The sequence below is a fragment of the Oryctolagus cuniculus genome, chromosome 16 (assembly GCF_964237555.1).
Source record: "Oryctolagus cuniculus chromosome 16, mOryCun1.1, whole genome shotgun sequence".
NCBI lineage: Eukaryota > Metazoa > Chordata > Mammalia > Lagomorpha > Leporidae > Oryctolagus > Oryctolagus cuniculus.
Genome location: NC_091447.1, coordinates 28899442 through 28927008, shown reverse-complemented (window position 1 = coordinate 28927008; position 27567 = coordinate 28899442). Strand labels below are relative to the sequence as shown.

Genomic DNA, 27567 nt, shown 5'->3' with positions numbered 1-27567 from the left:
TGGCTCAAGTCAGTTGAATTCCTGCCGTCTACTTGCAGACCCAGATGGAGTTCCAGCCTCCTGGCTGGCTCAGCCTCCGTCCCGGCTGCTGCGGCCAATGGAAGACCTCTTTCTCTCTGTTACTGGCCTTTCAAATAAAGCAAATTTTATTTATTTAATTACCTGTTTGTTTTTAAGATTGGGCATGACACAGGGTGATCCCTTATTCCTGTGAAACAGGGAGTCACCAAAGAGTGAGGAGCATTTATCGCAGACTTTGAACGTGCATAGACGCTATGTTTATCCTCCAGGAGCTCGTGACTGGGGGGTGGAGAGGGAAGAATGGATGGTGAAATGCAGAGACCTATTTGGTAAGCTTGGCCACAGGACCAGAGGGAAAACAGTGGAATGTTTTCAGGGAATTGTCTTTGTGATGACTACCTTTGGAGTTCAAAGTGTTTAGGGAACTAAGTGAAACCAGACGGTAAGTCAGATGCCGTGGAGGCAAGGGGCTTTAAGTAAGGATAAAGTACGAGTGTCTTGTGTGTAGTTCAATAGCAGGTAACTTATACCTTGGTTTTGTTAATAACAGACTATTTAGTCTCTGAGAACCTGGTTAGTGTGTGTCAGAATTTTCCCATAGTGTATACTTCTTTCTTAAGCAAACTGCTTTTCTGTTTGAATAGCTTTGTTTTATTAACCATCCCTATAAATTCTTTCTTTGGCTATAATTATATCAATTATTCTTTGTTTAATAGAATCATGATATATTAGGATATATGAACACTTAAAATGTTTTCTTAAAGAAGATTTATTTATTTGAATAATATAGGGAGGGAGGGAGGGAAGGAGGGAGGGAGGGAGAGAGAGAGAGAGAGAGAGAAAAGAAGGGAAAAAGCTTCTGTCTGTTGCTTTACTCCCAGGTGGCTGCAATGACTAGGGTAGGGTAGGGCAGGCTGAAGTCAGGAGCCAGGAACTCTATCCAGGTCGCCCATGTGGGTAGAAGGCGCCCAGGAATTTGGACCATCATCTACTTCTTTCACAAGTGAACTAGCAGGGAGCTACATAGAAAGTGGAACAACCGGACTTGGACTGACACTCTGAGATGGGATGCTGGTGTCCCAAGTTGGGGCTTAACCTGCTGTGGCACAGGGTCAGCCCCTTAAAGAGTACTTTTCATCACTTCAATCAAGATGAAATTCTTGCATAACATTTTTTTCATTTGATTGCCCCTGTTTTATACTTCCTGTAAGAAGAAACTTGAAACATTTGGGGGCAACTATCCTAACACACTAGCTTTTTAAATTTTAATTGATAGCAAGGGGGAAAATCATATTAAAAGTAAATAAAATGTCATAACACATGTCACTCAGTATTCCTGTTGAATGAGCTGAAGTTACAGGCTAACCATACTAAGTGTTGGTGAAGATATAGAGGAACTGGAAATCTGCACTGCTGGTGGAATTGTAAAATAGTATAACCACTTTGGAAAGCAGTTTGGCACATTTATAAAATGTTAAACATACACCTACCATATGCTACAGCCTTTCCAGCCATAGGAAATGAAAACGTGTGTTCATACAAAGACTTGTATATGAATGGTCACATCGATTTTGTTGGTTATAGTCACAGACTGGAGGCCATTTACATATGCATCTGCAGGTTACTGGATAAACAAAATGTTGATATACTTGGAGTTCAAAAATGATACAACATGGATGCATCTCAGGGCTATCATGTCAAGTGAAAGAAGCCCAGACCCAAAAGGTTATGCATTGTAGATTGCACTTAAATTCTAGGAAAATATGAAGAAATCTGTAGTGACACAAATATTAGTAGTTGCCTGGAGTTTCATTCCAGAGGAAGAAAATTAAATGCTTTGTGAAGTAGTCCAACAATCATATTCCCTTTTACTGTAGTAGAAAATATATATATATATAAAATATATCTGTGCTTTCAATTGCACAATGACAGAAATATGGGTGAGTTCCACGCTGATCGTGTAGAAGTTTCCCAGAGAAAAAATTGCATCTGTGCTGCTTGGAGTTGTCCATGCCAACTTTGCAATACCCGAACACAAATGATTCATGCCAAATGCAGGAATGACACTGGGTTGGATATCTTTGGTTAGAGTGTAGAATCTTGTGACTCATTTATTTTTTCCTTTAAATAAGTTCTGTGAGGGAATCACTTAGATCGGATGCTGTATACACTGTGAAGATTCTACTACAGATTGCCACGTGTCCTTGTAGTTAGGTTGTACTGAATTACGTTTCCACCAGCACTGTTTGAGAGTGTATCACTAGCACATCATCAACCATGGATGCTATCATTAACAAATCCGTTGCCACTTAGATTTCTAGAAATGGGAGTTTATTTAGCTTGTAATTTTTTTTTTGTTATTAATGAGGCTGTTTACTCTAGAGAGTTGTTAGTTTATATGTTTTGTCGCCCTATGTGTAAAAAGTTCTGAATTGATTTGTAACTTAAAAGTTTATTGTTGCCGGTGCCGCGGCTCACTAGGCTAATCCTCCACCTTGCGGCGCCGGCACACCAGGTTCTAGTCCCGGTCGGGGCGCCGGATTCTGTCCTGGTTGCCCCTCTTCCAGGCCAGCTCTCTGCTGTGGCCAGGGAGTGCAGTGGAGAATGGCCCAAGTGCTTGGGCCCTGCACCCCATGGGAGACCAGGAGAAGTACCTGGCTCCTGCCTTTGGATCAGCGCGGTGCGCTGGCCACAGTGCGCCGTCCGCGGCGGCCATTGGAGGGTGAACCAACGGCAAAAGGAAGACCTTTTTCTCTGTCTCTCTCTCTCACTGTCCACTCTGCCTGTCCCTGTCAAAAAAAAAAAAAAAAAAAAAGTTTATTTACAAACAGAAATGACCCTGCAATAGTAACATTATTCAGGGTAGCTCATGATGGAGCAAAAATTAAGTCACCAGCAAATCAAATTTAATATTTGTCGGGTTTTCTACTATTAAATACAACACTAATGATTCACTTCTAGGTAAACACCCAGGTTTACGTAAATTAATATTTAAAATCTGAACTGTATAGTTGCTTCCATGTGCACTTGAATTCTTGTGTACTTGCATTCTTTCTAAGTGTTGTAAAAACTGCAGTCATAAGGTATTTGTCCTAAGCTTTTGGGATTTCTATATTTTTGTTAAGATGTTATTATGTAATGTACTCTTAGAGATCTCTAAGGAAAACCCACACAACCGAGAATGAAATTGGGCAGACACTATCAGCAGGTAGTTCTCCAAAGAGGAGCAAGGATGCCCAGGAGCCACGTGAAAGGGTGCTCCATTGCTGCAGGAATCTCATCAGGGAGGCATGAAGTAAAACAAGGACAAACAAGGTGCCCGTCTAACCCGTCTGTACAGCAGAGTGTCTCCTCAGTACCGGATTCTAGGGTTGGGCCTGGGAGTTAGGAGCCCTCATTCAGTGCCGGGTCCGGAGTTCGGAGCCCTCCTCCAGTGTAGGGCCGGGAGTTAGGAGCCCTCCTCCAGGCCAGGCGACACTCACAGTCAGAACACAGCTCGTTGTTTCCAGAATGGCAAATGTCTTCCCGCCTCTGGTTTATAGTTCCCCGTTTATGGTCCTTTCAACTCAGAAATGATTGATTTTAACTCAGTAAATATCAGTGTTCTCATTTATAAACTGGTGTGTTTGTGTGTGTGTCTTCTGTGGGAAAAATCTTTAACTTTTATTTATTGAATTTATTTGAAAAGTGGAGAGAGAACGAGTGAGCGAGCTTCCATCTGCTTACTCACTCCCCAGACTCTGGTGACAGCTGGGGCTGGAGCAGGCTGAAGCCAGGAGCCAGGAACGGTGTTCAGGCTCCCAGATGGGTAGAAAGGACTGGAACGCCTGAACCATCACTTGCTGCCCCTCAAGGTGCCCATTAGCAGGAAGCTGGAAAACAGTGGAGCCCAGACTGAACCCAGGTGCTCTGATATGCGATGCAGAGATCTTAAGCAATGGCTTAACCTCTGCACCAGACACCCACCCCAGGAAATTGTTTTTAGCACCTATAATGTTGGAAAGATACATTATCATTTCTTCTAAAAGTTTTAAATTGTTGTGTTTTACATTAAACTTCCACTTTTCCTCAAGACGAAAGTTCTAGCTCTGGCTTGAGAAGAAGGATTTGTTCCTTGATATTATGGTAGAGACATAAGTTCTTGCCTTGATGAGAAAAAAAAAACTACTCAGAATTTTGGAACCTCCTGAATCTGCTGTTTTCCTGTTTGCCTTTCTTAGCCCCAGTTCAGCCCCTGACTTTGTTGCATTACTGGAAATCCAATATCGTATGTTAAAAGATAAAATTACAGTGAATTCAGTTTAAAGAGCTTAATTGGCTTTATATGGGATTCTGATTGGGTAATATTTATTACTGCCATTACTTTTTTTGCTAAGGATTAAGTCAGAGGGAACTATGTTATTATGCCAGTTAAAACTAGCTTGTTTGGAGCCGGCACCGCGGCTCAATAGGCTAATCCTCCGCCTAGCGGCGCCGGCACACCGAGTTCTAGTCCTGGTCGGGGCGCCGGATTCTGTCCCGGTTGCCCTTCTTCCAGGCCAGCTCTCTGCTGTGGCCACGGAGTGCAGTGGAGGATGGCCCAAGTGCTTGGGCCCTGCACCCCATGGGAGACCAGGAGAAGCACCTGGCTCCTGCCTTCGCATCAGCACAGTGTGCCAGCTGCAGCGGCCATTGGAGGGTGAACCAACGACAAAAGGAAGACCTTTTTCTCTGTCTCTCTCTCTCACTGTCCACTCTGCCTGTCAAAAAAAAAATAAAAAACTAGCTTTTTGACAAATTTCCTTGTTATCTCTCTCATGATTTCTTGGAAGGTTTCAGTTTGGTAACTGTGAACTTTATCATGAGTGACTCCAGTTTGATTTTTAGTCTGATCTCTTGGGGTAGTACAGGAGCTTAGTCCAAAACAAGATAGCTTACTGTAACTTTTAGTGAGCGGAATGGATGTAGAGAGAACTGTTGATGGAGTGATTAGAGAGGGAGTACTGTTAGGGTGGGAGGATGCTTGGCAGGTTTGGTAGGTGGCGAGTGTGGTTCTGAGACAGGAGTGAGTGAGTCTCACACTGGGCACAGGTCAGGCTGTGGGTCAGACTCCTGCTTTCCTGTCTTTGACCCATGGTCCTTAGCTTGGTCATTTCTATTTCAGTGTCCTCTGTAAAATGTACGTCATAATCACACCTGATTTATATAACAATTTTGAGGTTACATGAACTAATACATGTAAAATAGCTAGTGCAAGTCTCAGTAAATGTTAACTTTTATTAGAAGGTAAATCAAGCCAATTCATCTGATTGCAGGAGCTCTCACACTTCCCAAAGGAGGATTATTATTTTTATTTCTTTCATATGATCAGCCTTAGAATATTCATTGTAGGGGCTGGTGCCGTGGTTCACTTGGTTAATCCTCCTCCTGCAGCGCCAGCATCCCATACATATGGGCGCCGGGTTCTAGTCCCGGTTTCTCTTCTTCCAGTCCAGCTCTCTGCTGTGGCCTGGGAGGGCAGTGGAGGATGGCCCAAGTGCTTGGGCCCTGCACCCCCATGGGAGACCAGGAGGAAGCACCTGGCTCCTGGCTTCAGATGGGCGTAGCCCCTGCCATAGCGGCCATTTGGGGAGGGGGGAGTGGCACAATGGAAGGAAGACCTTTCTCTGCCTCTCTATCTCCGTCTATAACTCTGTCAAATAAAGAAAGAAAGAAAAATAATAAAGTTTCTGAAGTCACCTCACCAGGCTTAACACTGGGATCCATAGGGGCTGGCCCTGCAACATAGTGGGTTAAGCCGCCACCTATGATGCCAGCATCCCTTTTGCACACCAGTTCAAGTCCCAGCTGCTTCACTTCAGATCCAGCTCCTTGTTAATGTGCCTGGGAAAGCAGTGGAAGAAGGCCCAAGTACTTGGAGTAGCCAGGTGCTTCCTCCCGGTCTCCCGTGAGGGTGCAGGAGCCCAAGTACTTGGGCTATCCTCCACTGCCCTCCTGGGCCACAGCAGAGAGCTGGACTGGAAGAGGAGCAACCGGGAGTAGAACCCGGCGCCCATGTGGGATGCCGGTGCTGCAGGAGGAGGATTAACCAAGTGAGCCAAGGTGCCTGCCCCAGAGATTTCTTTTTAATGTAAAGAGACATCGAAACTTGGTTTACAAGGTGCTTCTTTTGATAACCTTGGGAGAAGACAGTCTACTTGGGAGGGAATTTAATGGGAAATGGATCAAGAGGTGTTTGTACACTGGAGAACATTATAACAATAATTCCTGTGGTGAAAGTACAGGTGAATTTGTGAAGTGTTAAAGCTGTCTTTATCTTATGTAAGGAAAAGTGAATTAGGCATTTCCTTTTTGGTTAACAACTTGATTTCAATTATTTATACTATTTGTACTTCCTGCCATTTTTTAGATAATAAATTTTTTCTAATCTGTGAAAAACCAGAACTTTATTTTTCAAATGTTAATTTTTAGATAAATAACAGTACATGAACATTACTGCTGCTGCTCCTTAAGGCAATAATAAAAATAAGAAAAATAAATAAGAACATTTTATTCCTTACCATTTTCTTTTATCACTGATAGTATTGCTAACTTGTAATTGAGAAATTAGATATCTGTGGGCCCTAGTGGGATTTTCAAATACCTTTGCAACCATCATAGATTTGCATTTAGCTTTCCTGAATTGCATTTGTTAATGAGGTCTATCCTCAGAGGTGTGTCATAGCAGATCTGTAGGGTTTGGACAGCCTAAGGGATCACTCTGTAAGATTTAATTTTACAGGATAGTCATATGCTTATTTTTCTTTTTCTATTTCTGTGGTCTCAGGGTGCTAACCCCATTTCTCTTGCATTACTCTTATAAAAAAACTTACTGCACTCTCTTGGACTGTTTGCTGGAAACAGAAGAATTTTGTTTGATGGAGCTATGGTGATAGACTCCTTGCAGACTGGGACTGGGGGTCTGACCAGCTGCAGAGGGCACTGTAATTGCCATATCCACCTGTCACCAAACCTGTTTGTATGTTAAAACATGAGAGTTTGTTTCTGTACACAAGGAGTATTTTCAGTAGTTGAGATTAGTTGGGTTGCATCTTGTACGAATTACTACTGGGGCCAAAGGGACAACACCGTACCTCGTCTGCTGAGTTCTGGCTGACAGCTCTAAACTTTTTCCCTGCCAGGGGTCAGGCCTCGTAAGCAGACAGCATATCTTCTTAAAGTTCTGGTTTCTTTTTCGGTGAGGTCTAGTGCACCAGACAAGGTAAACTCACCCACTGTTTCTAGATCTAAATACTGCAGCCAAGAAAAATTTACTGTGCCTGGCTGCAAAGACCAGACTCTTCCGGGCCGCTGGTGATTATCGCCGCTCCAGGAGGCCCTCCTCTCTTCTGCTCCTCCGTGTTTACCTCCATCTCCAAGACGCTTTATCCTCCCTCCTCGGCCTCTTATTCCCTGTATATCCTCTTGATGCTGCTTTTAGCTCGGGCTTCCCTTCACTCGTTCTTTATATTGCCACCACTCTTGTTCAAGTCTTTATTGAATCTCGCCTGGGTTATTGCAGTAAAGCCCAACTGATCTCCCTGCCTCGTGTCTCTCCTAATCCGTCCTTCACAAAGCTGCCCCAGTAATCTTCCCAAAGTATTGCTGGGATTTTGTTACTCCCCTCCCTGAAAACACTCAAGTGACTCTTGACACTGGGTGAATGGAACGGCTCTTCAGCACTGCACCTGGCACGTGCACTGCTCACCCTTGACAGTTTCTCCATGTCATAGCACACACTGTGTTCAGACTTTGTCATTTGGCCCTGCGTGGAATTCACTTTCCTGTGTTTGCCAATGGAAATACTCTAGCGTTCCGTCTTTGTGACCCTGTCCTTGCTGACCCACGCACAAGAGTGCTTGTTTGATGCTCTCAGTAATTGCTTGTCATTCCTTCAACAAATGCTCTCAAAGGATATGGAAGGGATAAAAGATTAATAAAACACAGCCTCTGTTCTCAGGTTGAATTGGTCATGGAGTTCGGCATTTAAGCCATGATCTGGGAGGTTCTGTGCTGAATTATAAAGTAGAGGGGTATTCAGGGTGCCAGGATCTCAGACTTGAAGGCAGGCCTTGCTTGTGCACATTTTTGTTGAATCCTCTTTGTATCACCTGTGGTATTTGATAATATTAGCTGTTCTTTGTTAAGTGCAATCAGTAGTGAATTGTTCTTCAGTATTCCCTGTGGTAATTTGATAACTGTGCTTTCTGTTACTCTCGTTGGTGTCTGGTGGATACATGTGTAAGCAATCACACAAGTAAAAATATTTACTCAGTCTAAGAACAGGCTTTTTTTAAAATGCTCATTTATTTGAAAGGGGGAGAGAGAGTTCTTCCATCTGTAGGTTCACTCCCCCAAAAGGTCGCAAGAGCCAGGGCTGGGCCAGGCCAGAACCAGGATCCAGGAACTCCATCTTGCTACTTTCCTGCATGGGTGTCTGGGACACAAGAACTTGGGCCATCTGCCACTGACTTCCCAGGCACTTTAAAGGGAAGCTGGATCGTAAATGGAGCAGCTGAGACTCAAACCAGCACTCTGCTGTAGGATGCCGGTGTTACAAGTGTTCCTAACCACGGCCCCTTAACAAATGATTTTTAATAATAAATACATTATTAAATGCACATTAAATATAATATTAAATATATTTCTTAGTTTTATGTCACCATCTTGAAAATATTACTTGTATTTCATTTCAGGTTATTTGTATATGGAAACAAATTTTTATGCTTTTGACAGTGGTGTTCAGTGAAATGGATTGTTTCACTAATGGCTTCAGAATCAAGTGCACTGGTTGCCCTACAGCAGGTCTTCAGTAATGTTTCATTGAAAGTATGTAAACTAGAAAGAGAAAATTGGTTATCTCCTCATGCTGGTGTTCACTCTGATTTTTTTTCTTTAAGATTTATTTATCTCAAAGTCAGAGTTGCAGAGGGAGAGACAGAAATAGAGGGATCTTCCATCCATTAGTTCACTCCCCAGATGGCCACAACAGTCAGGGCCGAGCCAGGCTGAGAGCCAAGAGCCAGGAGCTTCATCTGTCTCCCATGTGGGTGGCAGAGGCCCAAATACTGGGGCCATCTTCTGCTGCTTTTACCAGTCCATTAGCAGGGAGCTGGATCAGAAGTGGAGCAGCTGGGACACAAACCAGCATCTATATAGGATGCTGGCAATGCAGGTGGCAGCTTTTTTATCTGCTACACCACAACACTGGTCCACACATTATTTTAAGATTTATTTGAAAGAGTGACAGAGACAGAGGAAGAGAAAGAAAAATCTTCCATCTGTTGATTCACTACCCAAATGACTAAAATAGCTGGTGCTGGGCCAGGCTGAACCAGGAGCCTAGGACTCCATCTGAATCTCCCACCTGAGTGACAGGGGCCCAAATACTCGGGCCAGGAATTCCGGTAGGAAGCTGATCATCTGGGACTCAAAGCACTGCTCCCAAAAGGGATGCCTGCATCACGAGTCGGCCGTGGCTAACTGCTGGTTTCACAGCACCAGCCCTCACACTACTTCTGAGTTAAGTATGAGGCCCTGTTAGTTTTCCTGACTTTTGTGCCAAATTTCGCAGGATAGACAACCATTCAAGACTGTGGGAAGGCCACAATGCAACTTATCCAAGATGTTCATCTAAACTATTAGGGAAATTTGACTTTCTTATAATAACAATAGAATGTGGGCACTGCAAGTTCTGTGGCAAATGAGCCACGAGTCTAGATTTACTATTGATCTGTCTCACTGCAGAGGACAACTGCAGGGTGTGTAGCAGCCCACAAGGGGACCCTCTTAAACTTGAGCAGTAGTTCAGTAATTTGCAAGCTTAACAAGGGCAAGGGCCACATTTACTTGGTTCACCACTGTATACCTGGTGTCCAGCCCAGTCTCTGACATGCAAGGGAAAGGGGGAATGTGCACCAAAAGCCCGTTCTTTTTCCTCCTGTTGAGCAATGCTTTTAATCAGGGCCTAGGCTGTGAATAACTGCCTGGAGTACACGACTGCTGTCTGGTGTTGTGTGCAAGCCAGCCTCCTGCCATTGTTCATGGGGAGGAGGCAGGCACTGGCAGAAGATGAAGTTTAACAAAAGGAAAACAGCTCTAGGAATCAGCAGTATGCCAGCTTCTTAGGAGGCAATCCCTTCCAAATCCTCCCTGTGCTTTTAAAGGTTGTCAGGATTTAGAAAACGAGCATCTGTCTAATAAGTCTTCCGTCGGCAGAAAGGCCATTCCGTGCCCCTGGCCTCTGCTGAGGTTGTGCCGCCCTGGCTGGGCACAGCAGTGGGGTGAAGCCTGGGCCTTTTAGCGGGCAGCCATGCATGCAGGGCAGTTGGTCTCAAGCCCTGGGTAGGGACAGCAGCCTAGGATTTTAGGGGTCAGAAGAGCTTGCTCATGGTCATTGCCTGTGGTCCTGTGAGTTGGCAGCATCCAAGTTGCATCTGCTCTTGTGGGGGGTGATTATAAATCCTTGATTAGAGGATACTTTAAAAGCTAGGTTAAGAAAAAAGGGTACTTAGGAATGTTTTAATGACCAGCAAAAACGGATTCATAGCTTTCTCATAATGCTGAAGAAGGTTCCATTGTTAACTTAAAAACCATGATGACTCAATGAATAGGCAAAATTACTCTTTTCAGATAAGATGACTCTTCTGCAAAACCTTTTCTCATTTTCTCACAGATGAGTTTTGTTTTGAGGTTATTTTCAGGATACTAGAGTTTTAAATCAAGGGCATTTATTTGCTGATAGATTAATTTGATATTTAGATCATTGGAATAGAAGATAAGCTCAAGTGGCTACTTAAAAATAGCGAACCCATTTATTTTTTCCTATCAAAGGCAAGAAGTCTTCTTGAGGAAGCTAGAGAATATTTATTGGGACCATCTGGAGATACTTGTGAATAGTGCACTTTATGTTCCTCGAAATAACCGTATTATTCACATCAGTATTGTAGCATCAGGGGCCAGCTCTGAGGAACCACAAAGCTCCATGAAGTACCACAGCAGGTTCATAGTCCCTGGGTCAAAGTCACCTGCAGCTCAGTGGGTTGTGATATTTGGGGAGCATTTGGAGCTTCTGTGTTAGGAGAGCAAAAGTCATAGCCTTAAGTAATAGACATGTCATTCTTTCATATTATTGAAATACCAGTGTTGATATGTTCAAGGTTTTAACTATCATGTAACTTAAATTCTTTTCACTTAGGCAGGTGTGGGTAGGATACAAGGTTTATGTATAAAAAAATTAGGGGAAGCTGAATGTGGGTCATTAATTGTGACAGACACTAATATGAGATATTAATAGGGAAAATGAAGTGAGGGGCATTTGGGAACTCTTTACCACTTTCCTGTTTTTGTTTGGTAACTTAAAGTTTTCTGAAATAAAATGTTAAAAAGTAATTTATATATAGAAATAAGCTTCGCTTCTGTAAACAGTTACCTTTTGAAAGTATAAATTTATAGTGGAGATCCAATAGCTAATTGTGGAATAAAAGGACATTTCAGTTACCGTATCATGCAAAAAAATTTGTTAAGATTTATTTTATTTATTTGGAAAATAGAGTGACCGAGAGGGAGGGAGAGACACAAAGAAAAAGAGGTATTTCACCTGTTATCTGCTGGTTCACTGGCCAAATGGCCGCAATAGCTAAGGCTGAGACAGGTCAAAGTCAGGAACCCAGAACACCATCCAGGTCTCCCGTTTGAGTAGAAGGGCCCCAAGTACTTGGTTCATCTTCAGCTGCTTTCCCAGACTCATTAGCAGAGAACTAGATTGGAAGCGGAGCATCTGGGACTGGAACCCATGCTCCAGTATGGGGTGCTGATGTTACAACATACAGCTTAACCTGCTGCACACAACACTGGCCCCAATATAGAATTTTTCATATGTTGTGTAGTCAGTTATGGTACATTCCACCACTAACTCCTCCTGTTTGTTCAAAGTAGAAAATGACTTTGTAGCTCTTGAAATTTCCTAATTATTTCCCAAGGAAGAATGGATTGTTACTGATAAAACATTTTATCCCATTGTAGAAATAGCAGCTGTGTTCAAAGCTGGTTCATGCCTTCAGGATCCTCAAATCAATGTAGTTAGTTAACCTCGGAGAGACAGAATAGCTTTTAAAACCTCGTAAGAAGACACATTTCTTGCATGTTCGTTTTAACTGCGGATTACAGTTAGCATCATGGAGACAGGTTTCATACCACGTGTGCTACCAGCCCTGGGTCTCCTTATTGAAGATCCTAGAGGGAGGAGGAAGAAGAGTTGGAGCATGAGTGGGAGGCAGTGCAGGGTGGGAAGTAGCACTGTGTTCCTAAATCTGCATAAATGAAATATATGGAAGTTTTATAACTTAAACAGAATTTTGAAAAAAGATGAATTTGACAACAAAAGAATTAAAAGCATATTTTATTTATAAAAAGAAAAAATGCTAGGTCCCCAAAGAGCAAGGGTATGTCCACCTTACCCTTTCTTATTTTAAAGGAAATGACATTAACAAGATCGTGTTTCCGTATTTGCCCATTCTGCGTTTTTGTTGTCTCTTGTAGAGCTTTTGCTTCTCTCTGCATTTACCTGTACCCTGGTTCCGTGAGATGTGCCTCAGACTGTGAACAACTGTGGCGCTCACCCTTTCAGCAGCTTCCTTGAGCTTTTCTGAGCCGGCTGCTGACTTTAAAGTCAGTTTCTGCTCTCCTGAAGCTCACAGTGAAGCACCAGAGACAGCCACACAATGAGTTATTTTATTGAAGTAGCTCAGAGAGTGAGAGATGTGGGGGCACAGCAAAGGATTGTTCTGTCCACCACAGAGGAGTAGGTATTTGCATTGACTCTTACAAAAAGAGCAGGAATTGGCTTGAGAGGGAAAGTCAGGGAGGGGAATTGTGTATGGCCTATTCTGGGATAAAGAAACAGTTAAACAGAACATTTAAAATCAGATGACTAGAGGCCAGCGCTGCAGCTCACTAGGTTAATCCTCTGCCTTGCGGCGCCAGCACACAGGGTTCTAGTCCCGGTCGGGGCGCCGGATTCTGTCCCAGTTGCCCCTCTTCCAGGCCAGCTCTCTGCTGTGGCCACGGAGTGCAGTGGAGGATGGCCCAAGTGCTTGGGCCCTGCATCCCATGGGAGACCAGGAGAAGCACCTGGCTCCTGGCTTCGAATCAGCGTGGTGCGCTGGCCGCAGCGCGCCAGCCGCGGCGGCTATTGGAGAGTGAACCAATGGCAAAGGAAGACCTTTCTCTCTGTCTCTCTCTCTCACTGTCCACTCTGCCTGTCAAAAAAAAAAAAAAAAAAAATCAGATGACTAGAATCTTCTGGAAGTTTTGAGTCTGGCTGGAAATGACCCTAGAATGATAAGTGGAACAAGGTAATAAAGAACAGACTTTCCAGTAGGATTGCCTCCTTCCCTCCCTCCCTTCCTCCCTCCCTCCCTTCCTTCCTTCCTCTTTCTTAAGATTTATTTATTTGTTTGAAAGAGTGAGAGGGAGAGAAAGGGAGAGGTTCCATTCACTGGTTCACTCCCCAGGTGGCTGTAATGGCCAAGGCTGGGCCAGGTGGAAGCCAGGAGCTCCTGCCAGGTCTCCTACATGGGTACAGGTGCCCAAGAACTCGGACCATCTTCTGCTGCTTTCCCAGGCCATTGACAGGGAGCTGGAGCAGCTAGGACATGAACCAGCATGCGTATGGGATGCCAGCATTGCAGGCACCTGCTTTACCTGCTTTGCCACAACACTGGCCCCACATATTTTCTTATCCAGAACAGGACTTGGAAGTGAAAGGAGAACTACGAGCAGTTAACCCTGGACAGCAATCATATGCAGACACACAGATGAGGGTGAACTGAGATTCTGATCACTCTAGTTGAAAGCCATGTTCAGGGATTTGTGCTTTAAACAGGATAGCAATGTGTATACTTTGCTTCTGGAAGGATGACCTTGCGATTAATGTGGCGAATAGGGCTTTAGTTACAGTGTGGCAGGATCCATGAATGGGAGGCTAGTTTGGGAAAGTGGTGTCCACTCCGGCAGTGGGAACAGGGTAGATCTGAGAGCTAATGAGTGGGATGGAACTTGAGTGACCTTTGGTTGCTTGTGTAGGGTGTGAGGGAGAATAGTGCAGGAGAAAAATTGTCTTGGATGCCTCTCATCACTGTGGCTATCTGATGTCTAAGCAGACGGAGGGTCATTCGGTGAATCAGAATACGGGGAAGACACTGTTTCTGGAAAGAACTAGAGGATATGCAGCTGCGATGCAGCAGTTGAATGTGAGTGTACAACTATGTAGTGAGGCCAGAGCTGGAGGGACATGGCTCTGACCATGACTGGGAAGACAGGAAGGGAATGAGAAGTGGGTATACTGGAAGCAATGGAGGAGAATTCAGATACCAGGACGTTTTGAGGACCAAAGGGCGTGAAGTGAGGGAGGGATTGGTGCCCTTCCCCTGAGCAGCATTGGTGGTGTCAGGCAGAAGACGGCTTGTGTTCATGAATGGACCCAAAGAATGAAAGGATTTAGAGAGCCTGTCCTTTGGCTACCTTGCATGACTGGGGCCTTGTGTTGTTAAAGATTTTTTTTATCTTCATGCATTTCGAATGTATAATATTTAGAATTTAATGCTGCTTGAAGCCAGATGAGGAGGGTATCTCTCATTTTCTTAGAGAAATTTTTCAAATCTCCCTCTCCAGTTTTTTGTCATCCTTGCTCTTTTGAGATTTAAAGTTTCCTCTCATTTCGCTTAAGGGGAAGCATATTGTAGTAACTGTCATTCTGTAATGTCACTCGTGACAATATGCAGTAGGTCCCTGTTTTTGTAGTCTGGGAATGGAGGGAACCTAATGTGCTAGGGAGGATTGCTATTGGGGCCATCAAGAGCAAATGAGTTCATCTTTATTTATTATCTTACTCACCAGTATTTATTTTTAAGATTTTATTTATTTATTTGAGAGGCAGAGTTACAGAGAGAGAGACACACACACACATAGAGACAGATAGAAAGGTCTTCCATCAATGGTTCACTCCCCAAATGGATGCAACAGCTGGAGCTGAGCAGATCTGAAGCCAGGAACCAGGAACTTCTTCTGGGTCTCCCATGTGGGTGCAGAGTCCAAGGACTTCAGCCATCTTCCATTGCTTACCCAGGCCATAAGCAGAGAGCTGGATTGGAAGAGGAGCAGCCAGGACATGAACTGGTGCCCATATGGGATGGTAGCACTGCAGGCAGAGGCTTAGCCCACTGTATCACAGTACCGGCCCCAGCAGTATTTTTTTTTTTTTTGAACAACAGTTATTTATTTGAAAGGCAGCATTATACACACACACACACACACACACACACAAACACATCTTCCAACTGCAGGTTCATTCCCCAAATGGCAACAATGGCTGGGGCTGGAGCTTCTTCTGGGTCTCCCACATAGGTTACAGGGACTCGAACACTTGGGCCATCTCCCACTGCTTTTTCTGGGCATGTTAGCAGGGAGCTGGATTGGAAGTGGAGCAGCCGGGACCTGAACCAGTGCCCACAAGGGATGCTGGCATCCCAGGTGGTGGCTTTACTCCCTGTGCCACAATGCTGGCCCCCCGCAGTGTTTGTTTAGCTCACTGTGCTAGGTTCAGTTTTAGAGAGTACCCCCTATGGGGCCGGCACTGTGGCTCACTTGGTTAATCCTCTGCCTCCGGCACCGGCATCCCATATGGGCACTGGGTTCTAGTCCCGGTGGCTCCTCTTCCAGTCCAGCCCCCTGCTGTGGCCCGGGAGGGCAGTGGGGGATGGTCCAAGTGCTTGGGCCCCTGTACCTGCATGGGAGGCCAGGAAGATGCACCTGGCTCCTGGCTGGATCAGCGCAGCACGCCGGCCATAGCGGCCATTTTGGGGATGATCCAATGGAAGGAAGACCTTTCTCTGTGTCTCTCTCTCTGTCTATAACTCAACTTGTCAAATTAAAAAAAAAAAAAGAGAGAGAGAGCAAGTACCCTTGTCACTGCAGAGGGAAGAGAGTTGGAGGGAAGCATGGTCCACAGGGTCAGTTGTTCCAAAGCAGTCAAGTAAAATTAGGCTGGAAGACCTTGCTTCGGCCTCAGGAAGTTCTTGGTAATGTTGGTAATGTTGGGCAGAGCAGCTGGCAGCAGGGGGCAGAGGGTGGGCTGCATCCAGTTCCTCTGACAATCGGCAGTGACAGAGAGATGAGGTTGGGGAGCGTTGACTGGGTGGCTTTCCTGAGGACTTGGCTGGAACCCTTCTATCTTCTCTTCTGTTCTTCTAGAACCTATATTTTGGGACTTGGAAGAAAGCTTTGCAGAATTTCTCCAACTTCAAGATTGTTGATAGTTGTATTCTCTGTCTTGAACCAAAGGATTTAATACTAAGGATGAAATCTTAAATAGCTGAGAAGATTTGAGAGTTTATGGTTCAAGGTTAGGCCATTTTGACTTTGAAATAAGTCAGTGAGAACAGAAGTGTTTGGTTCTGGGTTTGTTCTATGCTGGTGTTTGAAATTAGTAGAAAACCTGCCATTTAGGGGTGTGTGCTTAAATCCGGATGGGGCTCTTGCTTAACTCCAGAGTGTGGTATCAGTGGAGAGGAAAAAATAGCAACAAGATGAGCTTTCCCCACGGAGGCAAGAACAGACCTTTGCTTTTCACACATGGACTGTAAGTGTGGCCTGCTTGCTAAGTGTGGCTAAAGACCATGAAGCCGCGTCGGCAGCCGAGTCGAGGCTGGGATTGCTAACCAGTGGCTCTCCGAGAGACCGAAAGGAAAATCCCGTCTTGTGTTTCTTATTCACTTCACTCCATGTCCATGGGGATGCAGCATTTGTGAAGGAATCAATTATCCATTTGTTAGTCAGAGGAGCCTTACAAATTCTACATTAGCAGATTGATTTCTTAGGTTCACTGTTGGGGGACCGATAGCTTAAGGTGGGATGACGAGGAGTGTCAGGGGAAAAGAAGTTGCCACAAAAGAACACCATTAAAAGCAGCTTTCCAAATGACCATGAATTTATTCCTAATTGAAGTGCTGACATAATCCATACTAAGTGTATTTATTTCAAGCATCTTACATTAGGTCATTGATTATCACATGAGGTGTACGTGTTGGTTAATTTTGCTTTTTCTTTAAATTTAAGAACATGAGGCTTCCTGTAGTGAACTTGGATTTAGAAGGTGTGTGCTGGTCCTTGCCCCCTGCTGTGTACTCACCTTTTTTTTTTTTTTTTTCCATTAAGGAAACATTTTTGTATGTTCTATAGTGTCAGCTTGACATTATTGATTTTTGAACAAATTCACTTATATTGTCCAGAATTCCAAACATGCCTCCATTAGGAATAAAATTGTAGCTAATGGAAAATGCATCTGAGACCATTTTTCTCTGGTCTTCTTTTCCCTGTGCCCTTCTCTTTCCCACGTTTACTCCAGTGTCCACTGGCTCTGCAGGCACACTTGCCAGCTGGTCTTTAGATGGGGCATCTTCTACTCATCATCTGTTCTGGGAAAAGGTAAAGAAAAATCAGTCACTGGGAAATCCAGAGTCCCACTTCGTCATTTCCTTCCCAAGTTTGAGGAAATCTCACTACCCCCTTCTCTTTTTCCTATTTCTTTTGCTGTTGTTGTATCTTGGTTTCTAGTATATAGAAATGGAGTAGAAAAGGCCCAGAAAGACAGTTGTCACACATTCACACTCATCTGCAGAAAGCAGACGCTGACCACATGGAAGTAAAGACTAAGAGTGGTCACAAGAAAGTGGAGGCAGGGGAAGCAGGTGTAAAGGGAAGTGGGGTAATAAAGAGGAACCAAAATACAGTTAGAGGGGCCCATGCTATGGCACAGTGGGTTAAAGCCCCGGCCTACAGTGCTGGCATCCCATATAGGCGCCAGTTCAAGTCCTGGCTGCTCCTCTTCTGATCCAGCTCTCTGCCATGGCCTGGGAAAGCAGTGGAGGATGGCCCAAGACCTTGGACCCCTGCGCCCGCGTGGGAGACTGGGAGGAAGCTCCTGGCTCTTGGCTTTGGATCAGTCTAGCTCTGACTGTTGCGGCTATTTGGGCAGTGAACCGGCAGATGGAAGGTCTCTCTCTCTCTCTCTCTGCCTCTCCTCTTCTGTCTGTGTAACTCTGACTTTCAAATAAATAAATAAACCTTTAAAAAACTGCAGTTAGGTAGCAGGAGTGAGTTCTCATGTTCTGCAGCACAGTGCAGTGACTATAGTGTAAGAGAATTCACTATATCCGGTAAAGGACTGGAAGAGAGGAGATCGAAGGTTCCAGCACCAAGAAATGATAAATGTTTAAGGAGATGGAAATGTTAATTTGATTTGATCATTACATGTTGTATACATGAATCAGATTTTTACACTGTAATCCATAAATATCTGTAATTACTATGTGTCAAATTTTTCTAAAGAATAAAATAGAAGGGAGGAAAAAAAAGCGGTAGGTATATGTAGCCATTGCATATTTATGAGCAGGGGAGCTGTGGATGCCAGGCCAGTTGCATGCTTATTGCATGCAATACTTGTAATAGAAAACCTCTTACATTTTTGTTTTCTGTTAAACATTGTGGAGAGCTGTTATAGAATCAGAATATGCATAGTGATGTTATCACTGAAAATAAAGATACCCTTCAGAAACATTTTTCAAATTTGAAGCAGTATAAGAACAATGTCCATTTTTGTGCATCCTGGCTAAAACTAGGTGCCTAAAAAAAAGCTTCACTGATTCCATAGACCAAATACCTCAGTGCTTTAGTTTACATGTGCTTGTTGTTAGTGAGATTGACTCTTGTTCTTTTGTTTTGAAAAATAGATTTATTTTCATTTTATTTGAAAGAGAGGCAGAAAGACAGAAAAACATAGATAATCTATTGGTTCACTCTCCAAATGCCAACAACAGCCAGGAGTGGGCGAGGCTGAAGCCAGGAGCCAGGAACTCCATCTGTGTCTCCTGTGTAGGTGACAGCGACCCAAGAATCGCGTCATCATCGCCTGCCTCCCAGGATGTGCATTAGTGGGAAGCTGGATCTGAACTAGAAATTCTGATATGAGATGCAGATGTTCCAAGCAGTGATTTAGCTATTGGGCCAAATGCCTACCCCAGACTCTTATTCTTGTTTACCTATAATTTTTACTCTCTTTCTTGTGAGTTGACTGTTGGTTTGATTTTAGTGAGTAAAAAATTCGAATTTCTTCATAAACTACTCTTAAGAAAACTAAGATGTGCAATAAACTCCAAAGCCATTGGTGTTTTACATAGCAAAGGGTAAATAGCCTTCATTTTTAATGACTTCTGAATCAATTTAAAAATTACATGTCTCCCAGCAGTGAAACACTCTATCTCAGGATTCATGCTTAAAACTTACAGTTTAAGATTAGGGTTTTTACTGATGTATTAACTAGCTTTGCTCTTCAGTTGTATTTAATTTGACCCAAGAGATAGAAAATATTTGTACTCTCACTTTAAGACAAAGAAGGGAAGGAGGTAGTAAATCATCATGTACTGCCTACTTCATTTTCTCAATGAGTCAGTCCCTGCGATTGCATTGACTTGGGGGAAGATATAATTCAAGTATAATTTATAATAATTTAAAGATAATCACTAGTAAAATAAGAGTAGATTGAATAGAAAAGAGAATTTGAGCAGTGTTGCAAAAAAAATAAATATGAAATGAGGAAATATAATTTGAAAAACTATAACATAGCAACTAAGGCAAGGCTTGATGTTGCAGATACTGTTGCTTAAAAGATGTCTAGCTCTGAAGGACATACATTCCACAAAATGATAGAAGCAAAAAGTAAGAGGCGAGAAAAATATACTATAAATGAAAACAGTGTGATGGTGATTGATATGTGATGAAGATTAAGGCAATAAGAACATTAATCAGAGAACATATAATGCTGTATTTACATTTACAAGCTAACAGGAAAAAATAGCAGTTATACCCTTTGAAATGTCAAATTTATATGGGATCTAATATCCAAGTCAAAAATTCATTTTAAATTCAAGAAGAAAAGAACAAAACTGCTTGTATTTGTGATATAGTTTAGCCTATTTTTGTCTGTTGTATAAGTGAGATCATATTATATGTAATTCCAAAAATTTAGGGTGGTGCTGGCATTTAGTCTATTGATTAAGATACCTCTACCCCACATTGGAGTGCCTGAGTTTGGTCCTTAGCTTTGGCCTTTGATTCTATCTTCCTGCCAATACCCAGCCTGTGAGGCAGTGGTTATGGCCCGGCTAATTTGGTTCCTGGAACTCTTTTGGAGACCTAGATTGAGTTTCCAGCTCCTTGTTACATCCTGGTCCAATCCTGGCTGTTGAAGGTATTTGGAGAGTGATCCAGTGAATGCAAGGACTCCTTCTTTCTTTTGGCTTTTCAAATAAGTAAATACATACATTTTTTCAAATTCATTAAAAAATGGGATTAAAACATGTTTATTTTCATGCTAGAAGTGTTGAAACCCAAGGCCAGCATTATGGCTTTGTGGGTAGAGCTGCCGCCTGTGACACTAGCATCCCATATGGGTGCCAGTTCATGTCTCAGCTGCTCTACTTCCAGTCCAGCTCCCTGCTAATGGCCCAAGTGTTTGGACCTCTGCCATCCACATGGGAGACCTAGAAGAAGCCGCTGGCTCCTAGCTTTGGCCTGGCCTAGTGCTTGCTGTTGTGGCCATCGAGGAGGTGAACCAGCAGGTGGAAGATCTCTGTTTCCTCCCCTCTCTCTGTAACTGACTTTCAAAATAAATCTTTAAGAGTTTTTAAATCATATTAATATGTATTAATAATCATATTAATATATATATGTGTGTGTATATCCTTAAAAGTTTATGGAAAATACATACTACAAGAAAACTATGGACTTCAACATTTTTTACACCAAAAAGAAACACTTTTTAATGCCATTTTCCATGAACTTTTCAAATTATATGTCAGGAATGAGGCAAACATGCTTACTGTCATTGCTACTCCAAGTCATTTACTCCTAGAGTAAAACTGTCAAACAAGGATAAGACCCCTAAGGGGAAAAGTATGGCACTTTGTTTGGAGACATTGAAGAAGACCCAAATAAATAGAAGAATGAGCCATGTTTATGTATTAGAGGTATCAAAATTGTCAAGATAACAAAAGGAAAGTTGTCAACATTTTGCCATTAAGTGCAGGCAGGTGCATTTGCTACCCATTACATTTGTTAGCCAAAGATACCTTTGTGTGTGTGTGTGTGTGTGTGTGTGTGTGTGTGTTTGACAGGCAGAGTGGACAGTGAGAGAGAGACAGAGAGAAAGGTCTTCCTTTGCCATTGGTTCACCCTCCAATGGCCGCCACGACCGGCGCACCGTGCTGACCCGATGGCAGGAGCCAGGTACTTATCCTGGTCTCCCATGGGGTGCAGGGCCCAAGTACTCGGGCCATTCTCCACTGCACTCCCTGGCCACAGCAGAGAGCCTGCCTGGAAGAGGGGCAACTGGGACAGAATCCAGTGCCCCGACTGGGACTAGAACCCGGCGTGCCGGCGCCACAAGGTGGAGGATTAGCCTAGTGAGCCGCCGCACCGGCCCAAAGATACCTTTTATGATACTGAGGAATTTATCTCCTAGCATGCTGAGAGTTTTTGCCAAGAATGAGGGTTGAGTTTCATAAAACAACAACAGCAACAAAACTTTCTGCATCTTTGAGATGATCCTATGAATTTTCTTTTATTAATATAGAAAATTATATTGATTAATTCCTCTGTGTTAAGCCAGCCTTGTGTTTCTGTAATCAATTTTTGGCTTTTCTCTATATGTTGACTTTGTTAATAGCTTCTTCAGGATTTATCCATTTATGTTAATGAATGCAATTTGCTTATATCTTCTTTTTCATCCTTACTGAATTTTGTTATAAGAGTGTACTGACTTGGTAAAATGAGTTTGAAGTGTTTCATTTTAATTCCATTCCCTGGAAGAATTAATGTATGATTGGAATTTGGTATTCTTTGAATTTTTTCTCATGAAGTTAATATTCTAGTGACTGAACTTGATTATAAATAAAATACATAGTAAGATAGGTAGTGATCAGGGCTGAGGAAATAAGAAAAACAGTGAGGAGTTATAAATGTTTTGGTAAAATGTTAAAATTTTAGATAGGTGGGCCAGTGAGTCATGATTTCTGGGGGAGAGCAGGTGGACAAGCATTCCTGGTATCAGGCGAACAAAAAAGAAAAGGCTGAATGGCTTGAGAACCTTCAAGAGGTCATCAGGAATAGAGAAAACCAGGGGGAGAGGAGATGAGGTCAGATGTTAGACGGAGGGCTGGAGCTGGATCATTCCTGTGAGGTCATAGTAGAACCTTGGCTTTTATCCTGAGAAGAGAGGCCAGTGGAAGGTTTTAAACAAAGGAGCAACATCTTAAAAATCTGCCAACAGCATCACTCTGTTGACTTGCTGAGAACAGATTTCTGAGAGTTAGGGCAGCAGGGGGATAAGTAGTCAGAAGATTATTATGAAAAACAACATAAAAATGGTGATGGCTTGGGTCATTACGCAAGCTGTAGGTGTGGTGACGTGTGGTCCAAGTCCAAATAGATTCTGTCTTACCAGGTGATGGGAATTGCTGACCAGTCCCCTGTAGACCGAGAAAGACAGGAGCCAGTGTGGGTGCAAGGTTTTTCCTTGTGCAGCTGGCAGAACATAGGCGTCAGTAGTTGAGAAGGAGGAGGCCCTTCAGAAGGGAAAGTTAGGACCTTGGCTTTGGATATATTTTTACTGAAATGTTACCAGACGTGTGAGTTTATATAAAATAAACAGTCTTTATGTTGTTTTGGAATAGGGAGCTGTCCAGAGTGGGGTTATAGAATTTGGGAGTCATTCCATGACCTGGGAAAGAATACCAATGTTGAGAGTATAAATGTAAAAGAGAGGAGGTATGAGGACCGAACTCTGGTGTCTGGAGATCAGGGGGTGATGTGTTGGCACAGCAGAGACTGAGAAGGAGCTGCCAGAAGTCTAAAAGAAAGACCCGAGAAGTGTGATGTGCCAGAAGCAAAGAGAAGGGGTTATCAGCAGTGTTGCAGTCTCTGGGTAAATTAGGACCATTAGGGTTGGCAACGGTAGAGTCATTTTATGCTTTTTTGTCTAAGATTAATTTATTTGAAAGGCAGTGTTACAGAGAAAGAGATCCTCCATCTGCTGGTTCACCTCCAACATGGCTGCAATGACTGGGCTGGGCCAGGCCGAAGCCAGGAGCTAGGAGCTTCCTCCTGGTCTCCCATGTGGGTGCAGAGGTCCAAGAACTTGGGCCAGCCTCCCCTGCTTTCCTAGGCGCATTAGCAGGGAACTGGATTGAAAGTGGAACAGCTGAAACTCAAAGCTGTGCCCATATGGGATGCCTGTGCTGCAGGCCATGGCATTAACCCTCTGCACCACAGCACTGGCCCCAAGTCATTTTGTCTTAAAACTCACAGGGAAGAACAAATATTTGAGAAAAGCCAAGGAAAATATGAACACTGGTAACTGGGACCTGTCACGGCAGTTATCAGAGTGTTCTGTACACTCCTCATAATTAAATCAATGTTGACTTGATACAGAAGTGACGGAGGCCATAACTGAAAACTCAGAAGGTCAGCACAGTGTATATAAATATTCATTATACAATAAGCATAGTTCCTTTAAGAGCAGAAGATGAATTACTAAATGAATAGTGGTAGCCCAATTGGGTATTCATTTGGAAGAAATCAAATGAATCCTGAAAAGATTAGACTTAATTAAAGAACTAAAGCAATAACTATCCTTTAAAAGAAATATGCCACTATGCAATGTCTGAGTGAATATTATGCCTCATCCCCTAAAAGTAGTAAAAGAGCTCTTATAAGTTGCCAAGGCAATAGACATTTTAGTAGAGAAAATGAGAGATGTGAACAAGCAGTTTACAGAAATGCAAGTTAGTTAGTCAAGAGATTTAAGAAAAATGTTTAAGTTTATTAGGGAAGTGAATCAATGAATATTGATTATTGGCAGATAGAAACCAAAAAAAAAACCACTTTTATTGTTAGCAGAGTTATGAAAGAAAGAGGATTCTCACAATTTTTAGGTCTGATTTTTCCCCCCTGTGATGTTACTAATGTGATGATACACATAATTTCTGTTCAGGGAGAAACACATTGTAATGAAAAGTTTGGTTTATTTGTGCTTGGGATACATTGTGCAGCCTTGCCCCTAAGTGGGCTTTAGTTGACTCACATAAACTCTTGAGTTCTTTTCCTCATTCTGAGGTGGAGGTAACCACTATTAGCAGACTGCTTTATTCTCTGGTAGATTTCCAGATCATGTGTATACAGGAGGCCATTAGAAATGGTACAGTGTGATTACTATTAGGACAGTACCAAAGTCCAAGAACTAGTCAGACAAATTTTGCCATATATATGAAAGGAATTATACTTCTAAATGTAAACTGTGGTCAAGAAGGGCCTTAATAGAAGGCTTGGCTTCCTGATTGCATTCAGCATTGGGTCTCAGTTTTGTGTGTGCGGGAACAGTGCTGTCCACTCGAATATTCCTCACTAATGAAAATGTTCTGTGACCCGTCTGCTTCCCAGTACAGTAGCCTCTCTCAACACAGCAGATGTTGAGCACCTGCCTTGTGTTAGTGTACCTGATGAACTGTATTTTTAATTTTACTTACTTTTAATTAACTTTTTAAAATTGTCACATGTGAGTTGTACAGCGTTGGACAGGATAGGAAACTTAGGCTGCACGCATCCATTAAACTTTAATTTGAGGCTGATTATAACCAGGTTACAATTAAATTATAATTAGAGGTATGTGTGGTTTATATGAGGGAACTTCAAAAAGTTCATGGAAAATGCAATTAAAAGGTAAGTCTGTTTTGGTATAAAAATTTTGGAATTCAAGCATCATTTTTTCATTATGTGCTTGAAGACTTCTTTTTGTTCCTACTAAAATGGATATTGAAATTTTGTTTAAACAAAACAATAAGGAAGCTGTTAACAGGAGATGTTCAATTTGAGGAATTTAGAAGCTGGACACACAGACTTTAGCCAGCAGTCAGCTATAATCTGCTTTGTACTTCCCAGTTCCACTTTGTCTTTTTTTTTTTTTTTTTTTTTTTTTTTGATTTATTTATTTACTTGACCGGCAGAGTTAGAGAAGGAGAGGGAGGAAGGGAGGGAGGGAGGGAGGAGAGGGAGAGGGAGAGAGAATTTTCTATCTGCTGATTCACTCACCAAATGGCCACAATGCTGGGACCGGGCCTGTCGAAAGCCAGAAGTCAGGAGCTTCTTCCAGGTCTCCCATGTGGATGCAGGGAGCCAAGTGCTTGGGCCATCTTCTTCTGCTTTCCCAGGCGTGTTGTCAGGGAGCTGGATTGGAAGTGAAACAGCTGGGACTCACATCAGCACCCATATGGGGTGCTGGTGCCCCAGGTGGCAGCTTTGCCTGCTGTGCCACAGCGCTGCTCCCTGGTTTTGACTCTGTGGGTTCCTTACTGCACCACACCAGATTCCCGGTGCAGTACACATCTCTGTGTCTTCCTTTTCAGGGTGCAGCTCTGCTCTTTCCTGTGCCATGGGCTTTGTGTATCCTCCTGTGGAACTGATCAGACACTTGCCTCTTCTAACAGTCTAGGAGCTTTTATGGAACTAGCTTGTTTTTCATGGACTGATCCCAAGAATGTTGTTGGTGTCACATGTGGAAATTAATGGGAAAATGGCTTCTGTAGCCAGCAGGCTCAGCTTTTACGTGGGAGTGACTCCCAAGAGGCAGTGGCCTTTCCAAGGTCTAGGAGTGTCAGTCTGTCTTGACATTTGCTTCCTGGCTTGGAGATACATTCTAGTTGAGAACTCAGCATTTCATTTTTTCTATTTCTGAAGCAAGTCAAACAACACTTATTTGCATGCTCATGTTGTAACTGCTATAGGCATATGTTTCTTTTCACGGTTAGTTTGTTCCTGCAGTGCTTTGTATAAAGTAGTTGGGAACTGTCATTATTTAAGAAGCTTGCTATTTTTTAATGTTAGTATTCACTGATTTTTTTCTTCTGTTAGAAAAATTCATCTGTGTGAATATTTTAGTAAGCATACATAACAAAGTGTAAAAATATTTAAAATACAATTGTGTGATTACTCTTTGGAAAACACATGCAAAGTAAGAAGCCTGATTCCTATCCTTGCAGATTTTTAAATTTGAGATAACTCAAAAGAATGGGTCTGACAAAGTTAATGTCAAGTAGGCCCTTAGGTTACCCCAGAAAATACTGAGCATAAATAAAAAATAATTAGAAGAACAAATATGTTGGTTGATGTGACAAACTAAAACTTTCATTTATTTACGTAATGGTTGTTATTTTGGCTTTCATTTGTCTTATTCTTTTAAGGGATTTTGGTGGGGAAAGAAATTTAGAAATGTGGAATAAATGCAACAGAACAGATTAAAAAGGCATATAAGCATAACAGCTAATATTTCGCCAGAATGTCAGGTAGATGAAATAGATTTCCGAGGGCAGGGGTGGCTGAGGGGCTGAGAGTCTGGGTTTCTGGCCTTACCACGTCAGTTTCACATGAGCAGACATTTGTTTATTGATAGACATTTTTCTGAAGTTCTGTATGTCCTCTCTTCGTGTTTTATAGAGTCCTGTGAAGATAAATCAGATTAGCCTGGATGAAAGTGGAGAACACATGGGTGTGTGTTCAGAGGATGGCAAGGTAAGGAGACAGCCTGGTCACATGAAGGTGGCACTCTGAGTTTGAGGGCTACAGTTTTACCTGACCTCAGGTGATCGGAAAAGCACTCTGCTTACGACATACCTGCGTTAGGGAGACCTTGATTATTCTTTTTGAGTATTGGACTTACTTCCGATTGCTCATAATTAAAGTAAAATATATTTTTGCACAAATGTGCCTTAGGAAAAGTAATTACAAGAATGTCAATAATGTAACTGGTATGAAGCTGATTAACAGCTGTGGTATGGTGATGTGTCAGCTCGGTCATTACTGCTGTGCCACTTCTACTGCAGTGACTAGTCTGCAGTTCTTGCAAGACAGTAGTTTAGGGCCTCTGTGCCATAAATCCACAAAATTGGATTTTGTGGGCATGATTTCTGTGGGCTGGTGGTTTTCATTTTCACACACAAGTTATGAATGTTTCTCTTGAATTATAGAATCTTTTGATAAGCAATCATAGTTTATCAGCAAAATAAAGTGTCTTACAATGGCCACATTAAATAAATGTAAAATCAATATATGTACAGTTTTCTAAAAATCTGGCACCTACTTCCTCGACCGAGGACATACATCACTGGTGCAGTGTATAACTAACAATTATCAGTGCTTCTTGCTGATGTTGAGCTGCGACATTTAGTGGTTGTGGTGATTGATTTTCCACTTATAAGAATGTCTTCTTTGTTTTTAAGTCGATGGAAGTCTTTTCTAACTGTTGGTGTGTGATGATAAAATTCTAACACACAGTGTATTTAAGCCACTTTTCTAAGGTAACAGTTTTAAGAAGAGAGTGCATTAAGAATTGTTATATAACCTACATCTTCCTTACTGAATAGC

General features: G+C 42.7%; 1 protein-coding gene across 6 annotated transcripts in view; it reads left to right on the top strand.

Moving 5' to 3' along the window:
- VPS41 (VPS41 subunit of HOPS complex) overlaps positions 1-27567 on the top strand; it is a 187422-nt gene that overhangs the window by 54123 nt on the left and 105732 nt on the right. For all 6 annotated transcript variants that reach the window (XM_008261661.4, XM_008261660.4, XM_070059752.1 and 3 more), the window contains one exon: positions 26641-26715. In XM_008261661.4, the coding sequence (XP_008259883.1) occupies positions 26641-26715 (75 nt within the window). The remainder of the gene's footprint in view (positions 1-26640; positions 26716-27567) is intronic.